Genomic DNA, 11,261 nt, shown 5'->3' with positions numbered 1-11,261 from the left:
GGCCCTTGTCAGCCTGATTCTAAAGCTATGGGAATGTCACGAGATTAAGAATCAAAACGGTGCTTCAGAAATCGCAACTATATATAACTATAGTGCCCTGCGGCAGAACAATACACATCCATCTAATGCCATATACTGGCAGTGTTATATACTATCTTGTGTTGAAATACGATTTACGACAATAAACCTCATGAGAGGTTATACATTGTAGGTGGCATGCTGCAATATTCACCTTTACTGCAAAAGCAATAAATGATTAATTTTCTAACAGTTTGAGGAATACCAATAATTAGGAGTTACTATAAACTTGATAACCTAGTTATAAAGCATACCATGTTTCAAAGAAATCATTAAAAAAATGTAGAATCTTGGGACAAAACTCAAACACTTAAATTAACAAAGGGCAATAACTTAAAAGTCAAATCAAAATTCCAATTTCAAGAAAATTAAACACATCTACATGTACATATGATTATGATGAATACAAAATTTCTGAGGGTTCGGTCTATAATGTAGGCGAACTCCAGACAAACAAAAGTGGACAGACAGCTGGCCGGACAATGCTATAGCATAATACTACCATCAACGTTGACTGATCTATAGAAGTAAAGGTCATCAGGTCAAATGTAATCCCTAGAAAATATCAAAATGACAGAGTAACACATGGAAAATACTCTTTTAGAAATTATCAAATAAAAATTCTATGTCATGTCAGATACTTTGATGTCCACAATGATGTCAGTTGGAGCAGGCTATGTCATGTAAGATAATTTGATGTCCCCAATGATGTCAGTTGGAGCAGGCTATGTCATGTCAGGTACAATGATGTCAGTTGTAGCAGGCTATGTCATGTCAGGTACAATGATGTCAGTTGGAGCAGGCTATGCCATGTCAGGTACAGTGATGTCAGTTGGAGCAGGCTATGTCATGTAAGATATTTTGATGTCCACCATGATGTCAGTTGGAGCAGGCTATGTCATGTCAGATAATTTGATGTCCACCATGATGTCAGTTGGAGCAGGCTATGTCATGTCAGATAATTTGATGTCCACAAGTGATGTCAGTTGGAGCAGGCTATGTCATGTAAGATAATTTGATGTCCACAATGATGTCAGTTGGAGCAGGCTATGTCATGTCAGATAATTTGATGTCCACCAGTGATGTCAGTTGGAGCAGGCTATGCCATGTCAGATAATTTGATGTCCACAATGATGTCAGTTGGAGCAGGCAATGCCATGTCAGGTACAATGATGTCAGTTGGAGCAGGCTATGTCATGTCAGATATTTGATGTCCCCAATGATGTCAGTTGGAGCAGGCTATGTCATGTGAGATATTTTGATGTACAAAGTGATGTCAGTTGGAGCAGGCTATGTCATGTCAGATACTTTGATGTCCACAATGGTGTCAGTTGGAGCAGGCTATGTCATGTCAGATATTTTGATGTCCCCAATGATGTCAGTTGGAGCAGGCTATGCCATGTCAGATAATTTGATGTCCACAATGATGTCAGTTGGAGCAGGCTATGTCATGTCAGATACTTTGATGTCCACAAGTGATGTCAGTTGGAGCAGGCTATGTCATGTCAGATACTTTGATGTCCACAAATGATGTCAGTTGGAGCAGGCTATGTCATGTCAGATAATTTGGTGTCCACCATGATGTCAGTTGGAGCAGGCTATGTCATGTAAGATAATTTGATGTCCACAATGATGTCAGTTGGAGCAGGCTATGCCATGTCAGGTACAATGATGTCAGTTGGAGCAGGCTATGTCATGTCAGATACTTTGATGTCCCCAATGATGTCAGTTGGAGCAGGCTATGTCATGTCAGATAATTTGATGTCCACAATGATGTCAGTTGGAGCAGGCTATGTCATGTCAGATACTTTGATGTCCACAATGATGTCAGTTGGAGCAGGCTATGTCATGTCAGATAATTTGATGTCCACCATGATGTCAGTTGGAGCAGGCTATGTCATGTCAGATAATTTGATGTCCAAAGTGATGTCAGTTGGAGCAGGCTATGTCATGTCAGATATTTTGATGTCCACAATGATGTCAGTTGGAGCAGGCTATGTCATGTCAGATATTTGATGTCCACAATGATGTCAGTTGGAGCAGGCTATGTCATGTAAGATATTTTGATGTCCACCATGATGTCAGTTGGAGCAGGCTATGTCATGTCAGATATTTTGATGTCCACAATGATGTCAGTTGGAGCAGGCTATGTCATGTCAGATACTTTGATGTCCACAATGATGTTGGTTAAATGCTATATAAATTCAAAACAATGCTATTTTTTTATTATAAATATTTAATTCATAAAGTTGAACATTTCTGAGAATCATCAAGTCAGTAATTGATTGGACAACTGATCACACAGGGTCCTGTCCTCTGGAATCTTCCACAATGAGGATTTTTTTTTACCAAAAATCCATTTCCCCTTTAAAGAAAGTCATATGTTCACAAAGAAACCTGTATTGCCACTAAAACCAGCCTACAGTGTCCCCAATCGCTATGAGCCTTGAGATGGATATAAGATAAGATCTATAGGAACATCGTTAGTATCCGTGGGAACCATGTCACAGATCTGTTCATTGAATGCCAGGGCGACAGTGAAAGGGGAGAATCCAGCTTTAGCACATTTCTCCAGATATGTATCGTAGTAACCCTTGCCTCTACCCAGACGAGATCCATCCTTAGTAAATCCTAGTCCAGGCATTACCATCACGTCAACACCACCTGGTAAGAAAATATAATTACGGAAACTTTAACAAAATAGAAAAAAAAAAAAAGGAAAAAAAAACATTTTCCATGTTCATCAACATAAATATTATCATTTTTATGTTAACCAAAGTTTTCTCTGGCTCCAACACCAAACCTCTTAATATTTTGACAGTCAGATTGTATATCAAGTTCCCTCTTGCCCGATATCAGACATTGGACATTCTCCATTATCCATTATCGAGACAACACTAAGAAAACGTCTGCTGCCTCTATCTCCAGTACCCTCCAGTCAGTACCCTCCCGTGCCCTCCAGTCAGTACCCTCCTGTACCCCCCAGTCAGTACCCTCCAGTCAGTACCCTCCCATACCCTCCAGTCAGTACCCTCCCATACCCTCCAGTCAGTACCCTCCCGTACCCCCCAGTCAGTACCCTCCCATACCCTCCAGTCAGTACCCTCCCGTACCCTCCAGTCAGTACCCTCCCATACCCTCCAGTCAGTACCCTCCCGTACCCTCCAGTCAGTACCCTCCCATACCCTCCAGTCAGTACCCTCCCATACCCTCCAGTCAGTACCCTCCCGTACCCTCCAGTCAGTACCCTCCCATACCCTCCAGTCAGTACCCTCCCGTACCCTCCAGTCAGTACCCTCCCGTACCCTCCAGTACCCTCCCATACCCTCCAGTACCCTCCCATACCCTCCAGTACCCTCCCATACCCTCCAGTCAGTACCCTCCTGTACCCCCCAGTCAGTACCCTCCAGTCAGTACCCTCCCATACCCTCCAGTCAGTACCCTCCTGTACCCCCCAGTCAGTACCCTCCCATACCCTCCAGTCAGTACCCTCCAGTCAGTACCCTCCCATACCCTCCAGTCAGTACCCTCCCGTACCCTCCAGTCAGTACCCTCCCGTACCCTCCAGTCAGTACCCTCCCATACCCTCCAGTCAGTACCCTCCCGTACCCTCCAGTCAGTACCCTCCCATACCCTCCAGTCAGTACCCTCCCATACCCTCCAGTCAGTACCCTCCCGTACCCCCCAGTCAGTACTCTCCCATACCCTCCAGTCAGTACCCTCCCATACCCTCCAGTCAGTACCCTCCCGTACCCTCCAGTCAGTACCCTCCCATACCCTCCAGTCAGTACCCTCCCGTACCCTCCAGTCAGTACCCTCCCATACCCTCCAGTCAGTACCCTCCCGTACCCTCCAGTCAGTACCCTCCCGTACCCTCCAGTCAGTACCCTCCCATACCCTCCAGTCAGTACCCTCCCGTACCCTCCAGTCAGTACCCTCCCGTACCCTCCAGTCAGTACCCTCCCGTACCCTCCAGTCAGTACCCTCCCGTACCCTCCAGTCAGTACCCTCCCGTACCCTCCAGTCAGTACCCTCCCATACCCTCCAGTCAGTACCCTCCCGTACCCTCCAGTCAGTACCCTCCCGTACCCTCCAGTCAGTACCCTCCCGTACCCTCCCGTACCCTCCAGTACCTGTGTTGAGGGCATCCTCCCTGACGTCATCGTCCGCTGGTTGTTTGATGTTCCATTTCGTCGTAGGCAAGCTTTCATAATCCTCAAAAGATTTGAGTTTTACCATCTTCATCACTGGACCAATATACTGGGGTACAAAACAATCCTTCTTGGTGTCCAAAAGTGTTCTCAACAAAGGCACAGTCTTAACTTCATCAGGCATGTTTAAATACAGACACACACGTCGGCAGTTCTGTATCTGTGGTAACTTCAACAGCTGTCAAAATAAATTGTATTTCTCTCACGGTCCTGAATAAATGTAATAGCCAGTCAACATGGTTTGTGAGGACAAGATATGTTTTTAAAAAGATCTAGATCTACAAAGTTTAAACTTTTTATAATGTTGCCCCATAATCATCAACGAGAACACTGCCAGCTAAAACCACAACAATTACCAGATGTATATATATATATCCTCCTTTATACAGAAGTTGAAGTCCGTCTACATGTGTTCATCTGGGATTCTTCTACATGAGTATTGAGAGATTACAAATTACTCAGACAAGCAACTACCATAACCGTATTTATTCTAATAAACGCCCTGGGGGCATGAAATTTTTCCAAGGGGGTGCGTTTAATGGAGATAAAAATTTCAGAGTCGGTAAGTTGTGAGATCTGTTGTATGTACCCATTTCACACCATGATATAGTTACTGAAACTTTGTTTTGTGGTTTGTGTTAGTTTTATGTTGGATCCCCTTTAAAAAAATTACCTCTGGACACAAGTGGATGGATATATAACTGTGCCACGGTAAGTTCTTTTTCTCGAATTGAGGAATTTTTCTTTCCAAAAAAAAAGGGGGGGGGGGGCGTTTATTAGGGTGGGGGCGTTTATTAGAATAAATACGGTACATGTAAGAAAAAAAAAAAAGAGAAAAATAGAAGTTCTACGTCCAACAGAAGTGATGCAGAATGTATGCTATCTTTGATGACAGGATCTAGATACTAAATATGTCTTTATCACAAATATCCTTTATCCATCTTTGACGACAGGTACTAATACAATGCATGTCTATACTCGCAACATAAAATTTCCTCTGAATACATTTGCCATCTACTTATATGGATCGTTTAATAGATGAAGATTTATTCAAAGGGATTGTGAATTTGCTATGTTGGTGAATCCAAACTAAAGATCTAAGGGAGATAACTTCTATTTGTACTCACAACATTCCCCACATGATACATGGATATAATCAAAGAAGACTAAACAATCTGTTATAGGTCATTTAAACAGATTAGTAAATAAAGCATTAAATCAGAAGAATTATCAGCGTTACCTTTTCTGTAACAATTCTAGATTGTCGTTCCTTTTCTTGCTCCGACAACATGGCCACCTTCTTCTTGATCTCTTTGCGGAGAATATTCTTACCACTGCGGATGGATGCAGAAGCAGACATACTGGCCTCCCTGATGCCTGGGACTTATTTCAACTGTGTATTTACATGTATAGCTATTTCTTCATCCTTCAGTGTAGTTACACCCTTGAGTTAATCCCCGTGTTTCCTAAAAAAAACAAAAAAAACAATAGGGGTTAAGAACTTAATATGCAAGTCAAGTCAACCAAGTCTTCTGGATTCCGGTTTCAAAACAAAAAGTTTATAAAAGCCTAACACTGACACATAATAAAACATCATAATCTGTGAAATGTTAAAAGAGAATTTGTGACTTGTAAAATTATACACTGTGATCAAATGTTATAACTGTAACACATATGGCTGGAAAGGAATCTAATATTGTACATCACTATTCTTAGTGGAATCTAATATTGTACATCACTATTCTTAGTGGAATCTAATACACGTACATCACTATTCTTAGTGGAATCTAATATCACTATTCTTAGTGGAATCTAATATCACTATTCTTAGTGGAATCTAATATATGTACATCACTATTCTTAGTCTATCATTATTCCTGGTTGTATTTTAAACTTTATGCTCTGTAAAAGGAAGAGGAGAAAAGGGATAAGTGAAGGATTGAGAGAAAGATAACCTGAACAATAAGGGAGGGGAAAAAGAAAGGACTGAAAGGGGAATAAAGTAAAGGATTGAGAGATAAAGTGAAAGATTGAGTGAGATAGTGTGAAGAATGAGGGAGGAGATAAATAAAGGATTAAAAGGGAGATGAAGTAAAGGATTTAGAGGATAAAGTGAAGGAGTGAAAGAAGGATAAAGTGAAGATTGAGAGAGGTATAAAGTGAAGGATTGAGAGAAAGATAAAGTGAAGGTTGAGAGAGAGATAATGTGAAGAAATGAGGGAGGAGAAAAGTAAAGGATTGAGAAAGGAATAAATTGAAGGTTGAGAAAGGGATAAATAAAGGATTGAGAGAGGGGGATTAAGTGAAGAATTGCGAGAGGGATATAGTGAAGATTGAGAGAGGGATAAAGTGAACAAGAGATCCCAGAGGGATCTTGGCGCCCACCATTGAATGATCTTCATAGGTTCCATGTCAGATTGATCTTTTCTCTACTTTTCCCTTCTTCTAAGTCTTACTAATTTGTGTAAATTCAGAAACAGCCCTCTATAGCTAGTACTTTTCAAACAAGGGGAAGCTATATATAAAATTTAAGATTTAGCGATAATGGCTGTCTGTCGACCATGTTGTTTTTGGATTGGTCCCAATATGCAAAACTAGGCACTGAGGGGGAACCTACATATGAAATTTGAGAAAGATCCCTTGAGTGCTTTCTGAGAAATAGCGATAACAAACTTCAATTGTCAAAATCCAAGATGGCGGCCTGTCGGCCATGTTGTTTTCTGATTAGTTTCAAAATGCAATATGCATAACTAGGCACCAAGCGGAATCTACATATGAAATTTGAGAAAGATCCCTTCAGTACTTTCTGAGAAATAGCGATAACAAACTTCAATTGTCAATATCCAAGATGGCTTCCTGTCAGCCATGTTGTTTTCTGATTGGTCTCAAAATGCAATATGCATAACAAGGCACTGAGGGGAACGTATGTATGAAATTTGAGAAAGATCCCTTCATTACTTTCTGAGAAATAGCGATAAAAAACTTCAATTGTCAAAATCCAAGATGGCTGCCTGTCGGCCAGGTTGTTTTCCGATTGGTCTCAAAATGCAATATGCATAACTAGGCAACAAGAGGAACCTACGTATGAAATTTGAGAAAGATCCCTTCAGTACTTTCTGAGAAATAGCGATAACAAACTTCAATTGTCAAAGTCCAAGATGGCTGCCTGTCGGCCATGTTGTTTTCTGATTGGTCTCAAAATGCAATATGCATAACTAGGCACCAAGGGGAACCTACATATGAAATTTGAGAGAGATCCCTTCAGTACTTTCTGAGAAATAGCGATAACAAACTTCAATTATCAAAATCCAAGATGGCTGCCTGTCGGCCATGTTGTTTTCCGATTTGTCTCAAAATGCAATATGCATAACTAGGCACCAAGGGGAACCTACATATGAAATTTGAGAAAGATCCCTTCAGTACTTTCTGAGGATTCGCGATAACAAACTTCAATTGTCAAAATCCAAGATGGCTGCCTGTCGGCCATGTTGTTTTCCGATTTGTCTCAAAATGCAATATGCATAACTAGGCACCAAGGGGAACCTACATAAGAAATTTGAGAAAGATCCCTTCAGTACTTTCTGAGGATTCGTGATAACAAGAATTGTTTACGGACGGACGGAGGGACGGACGGAGGGACGGACGGAGGGACGGACGGAGGGACGGACGGAGGGACGGACGGAGGGACGGACGGACGACGGACCACGGACGCAGGGCGATTTGAATAGCCCACCATCTGATGATGGTGGGCTAAAAATTAAGAGAGGGAATAAGTATAGGATTGAGTGATAAAGTGAAGGATTGAGAGAGGTATAAGTGAAAGATTAGGAGAGGGATGAAGAAAAAGGATTGAGAGAGGGATAATGTGAAAGATTGAGAGAGGGATGAAGAAAAAGGATCGAGAGAGGGATAATGTGAAAGATTGAGAGAGGGAAAAAGTAAAGGATCGAGAGAGGGATAAAGGGAAGGATGAGAGAGAGATAAAGTGAAGGATGAGAAAGGGATAAAGTAAAGGAATGAGAGAGAGGGGGGATTAAGTGCAGAATTGCGAGAGTGATATAGTGAAGATTGAGAGAGGGATAAAGTGACAAACTAAAGAGGGGATAAAGTATAGGATTGAGTGATAAAGTGAAGGATTGAGAGAGGTATAAGTGAAAGATTAGGATAGGGATGAAGAAAAAGGATTGAGAGAGGGATAATGTGAAAGATTAAGAGAGGGATGAAGAAAAAGGATCGAGAGAGGGATAATGTGAAAGATTGAGAGAGGGAAAAAGTAAAGGATCGAGAGAGGGATAAAGTGAAGGATGAGAGAGAGATAAAGTGAAGGATGAGAAAGGGATAAAGTAAAGAATTGAGAGATAAAGTAAAAGATTGAGATAAAGTGAAAGATGGAGGGAGGGATGAAGTGAAGGATTGAGAGAGGGATAAAGTGAAGGATGGAGAAAGGGATTAAGTGAAGAATTGAAAGACAGGTAAAGTGAAGTGTTTGAGGTATTCACATTCCTGATAATTATTTAAAATTTTATTATGATTCATTATAGATGGCGAAGCCACAAAAGTGTTGACAAGGTTTTTCCATAAATATTGGACCACAAGATCATTGACAAATGTTTTCAATAAAATAAGGACCACAAACTTGATCAAGGTATCCTCATAGTTGCCCATGGATTGATGGGAAAATAATTTACAATACATGTAATAATTAATCTACAGTGATCTATACAAGATTTGATATAGCCAGCTTCATTATTCACTACAAATTACATATAATCAAAATATGCACATTATCAACAAAATATTGTTTGAATTGTTTTTTCTCCGTGTTTGTCCTCCCAGACAAAAATAATATATGCTATAAGTATATGTTGTTTACGTTATTCAATTTATTATTTTATTTTATGCTTACTTATTACAATGTACGTAAAAACGGCTTCAATATGAAGCAGAAGCACTGGTTATTTTTCATTACGTGTTTCACTTTAGACATAACCGATGTTTCTGGTCGAGTTCTGTAGTATGCTTCAGTGATGTAGCACTATAAGGGGGCTGAGTTATCGCCCCTGTTTCGTATAATTCTGTAACATTTTGGTATAAACTCATGTCCTCGAGTACCCAATGTGTTTCCACACTTACTTTGTGAATATTTATGCGTAGACAAATAAGGGAATGTGTATTTTAGCACATCAAAACATGCAGTATGCATTGAAATTAATTTAGAACATCGTCTAATTGCACAAATGACATTTATACGAGCAAGTACGTCCGTCTACAGTGGGAAACATGGGACATGTGCACTTCACATTTACTCCTTCTTGGGTTTAATGTTCACACACACGATTAAAACAATATGTGAAACATTATGATGTGATCTCCACAAAACCAACTTACGTCAATGACAAAGTTGACAGGACTATCAACAGAAACACATGACAGGAAGTGTCGTTAGTTATCTCCCCTTTTGTTACGTGTGTTTGCCATGCACTTCCGGCAACGAAACCGACATTTGACAGGGACAGGTACGGAAAAGGTCTAGCTCATTAAACGCCCTGTTTGCTCGATTTTTCTTCCATGGAAATTGACAATGGATGATCAGAAATGACAAAAGTTAGATATGTTGTAAGGGTTTGTACATAGATGAGCCAAATCATACATAAAACTTGGTTATGAGCAACGGGAACTTGCGACCCTCCTCCCGTGGGGGATTGTTTGGCAAGAAAAACGAAGATTATGTTTACAGTGGAGCTCAAGTACAGAATGTCAAAAAGAACCGTGTTTACGTCTTCGGCGACGCCGATGTTGCGGATGATGACGTCGTTGAATTTGAAATGGAAATGCGATCAAGAAAAGCACCAAAGGTTGTCGACCCAAAGGAAAAAGAACCCATTTACTTCGAAAGAGAAATTACAGAAGGGGACAGCTTACGGAGCCTGGCTCTTCAGTACGGATGTCCGGTACGTCCTTGTTTAGTTATATTTATTGCGAAAAGCTGTATGTCAAAGGCACTTTTCATTTGTTGACAATTATTTTTTGACTATTGTCAATGTTGCGATGGTTTATAATAACAGACAATGACCTCGTCTGTCAAAGTACCCATAAAAATGACAATGTAGATTATATAATGTATTCATTGACAGATATAGCCTGACACCAGATATGGTGTCAGAGCCATAGGAAACTCTGGCTTTTGACAGGCGAGGCTTGTACCAGTGATGCTTTTATATTACCTTTCGTTAACATTACATAAAAATGTACAAAAGTTAAAAGCAGTATCCGTGACCGGTCTTCTGTGCATAATCTTATTTCAGATAATAGATACTTATAAATTTACAATCTGGTGTGTGTGTGTAAGCTGTACATGTGACAAAAACTTCTTATTTCAGGTCTCAGAACTGAAAAGGATCAACAACTTTATACAAGATCAGGATTTCTATGGGTACAAAGTAGTAAAGGTGCCTTTGAAACGGCATTCTTTCCTAACGGAACATATTGCCCAGGGGAAGGAAGAGCAGACAAAACAGCAATCCCGGACAGCCCAGAGCAATGGTATGACAGTAGTGGATGAAACATGTGAAAGCAGCCATGACTTACAAGATAACACAGACAATGATTCAATTTGTGACATGAGTGACCCGGAAACTCAAAATTTGATCATTCGAACATTAAGTATAAGTGATGCACTCAATAATCAGTCTCGGGATGCTCAAAAGTTTTTAGATAACATGGACAAGGATTTGTCTAAAATCAGACAAGCAAATGACAGAACAAATCGTCGATCGTTGGACGAGGTTGTGTCTTTGTTAACTAATCGAACAATCAGACCTTTTCCAAAAAATGGGAACAAGACTGATGGTGCCAACTGGGGGATTTCCTTGAAATCTTTGGTCGTTGGTCTTATAGCCTTAGCAGTTATATGTCCTGTGATATTTTATCTCTTTGTTACATATTCCTAACAATGATTGCTACTTAATATAT

General features: G+C 40.4%; 2 protein-coding genes across 2 annotated transcripts; one reads left to right on the top strand and one right to left on the bottom strand.

Moving 5' to 3' along the window:
* Window positions 1-2,303: 2,303 nt before the first annotated feature.
* Window positions 2,304-9,759, bottom strand: LOC117334869 (5-formyltetrahydrofolate cyclo-ligase-like). The gene is made up of 4 exons (XM_033894713.1): window positions 9,678-9,759; window positions 5,530-5,755; window positions 4,212-4,467; window positions 2,304-2,742 (listed from the first exon to the last, which is right to left on the bottom strand). Exons 2-4 carry the CDS (start codon window positions 5,647-5,649, stop codon window positions 2,516-2,518), a joined length of 603 nt encoding a protein of 200 aa, XP_033750604.1. The 5' UTR covers window positions 5,650-5,755; window positions 9,678-9,759; the 3' UTR covers window positions 2,304-2,515.
* Window positions 9,760-9,763: 4 nt separating this feature from the next.
* On the top strand, window positions 9,764-11,245 carry LOC117334868 (lysM and putative peptidoglycan-binding domain-containing protein 3-like). Its single transcript, XM_033894712.1, has 2 exons — window positions 9,764-10,240; window positions 10,670-11,245. Exons 1-2 carry the CDS (start codon window positions 9,953-9,955, stop codon window positions 11,237-11,239), a joined length of 858 nt encoding a protein of 285 aa, XP_033750603.1. The 5' UTR covers window positions 9,764-9,952; the 3' UTR covers window positions 11,240-11,245.
* Window positions 11,246-11,261: the final 16 nt, after the last annotated feature.

This window comes from Pecten maximus, chromosome 9, assembly GCF_902652985.1.
Source record: "Pecten maximus chromosome 9, xPecMax1.1, whole genome shotgun sequence".
Taxonomy (NCBI): domain Eukaryota; kingdom Metazoa; phylum Mollusca; class Bivalvia; order Pectinida; family Pectinidae; genus Pecten; species Pecten maximus.
The sequence above is the reverse complement of the archived record's forward strand: the minus strand, read 5'-3'. Positions and strand labels throughout refer to the sequence as shown.

What these genes read in the sequence shown, in the direction of transcription:
- LOC117334869 (XM_033894713.1), bottom strand. Translation starts at nt 5,649, where the DNA reads ATGTCTGCTTCTGCATCCATCCGCAGTGGTAAGAATATTCTCCGCAAA. An exon ending in CTAGAATTGTTACAGAAAAG is followed by an intron (nt 4,468 to 5,529) that starts GTAACGCTGATA and finishes TTATTTTGACAG; the next exon opens with CTGTTGAAGTTACCACAGAT. An exon ending in GGAGGATGCCCTCAACACAG is followed by an intron (nt 2,743 to 4,211) that starts GTACTGGAGGGT and finishes TTTTCTTACCAG; the next exon opens with GTGGTGTTGACGTGATGGTA.
- LOC117334868 (XM_033894712.1), top strand. Translation starts at nt 9,953, where the DNA reads ATGAGCAACGGGAACTTGCGACCCTCCTCCCGTGGGGGATTGTTTGGC. An exon ending in CTCTTCAGTACGGATGTCCG is followed by an intron (nt 10,241 to 10,669) that starts GTACGTCCTTGT and finishes TTCTTATTTCAG; the next exon opens with GTCTCAGAACTGAAAAGGAT.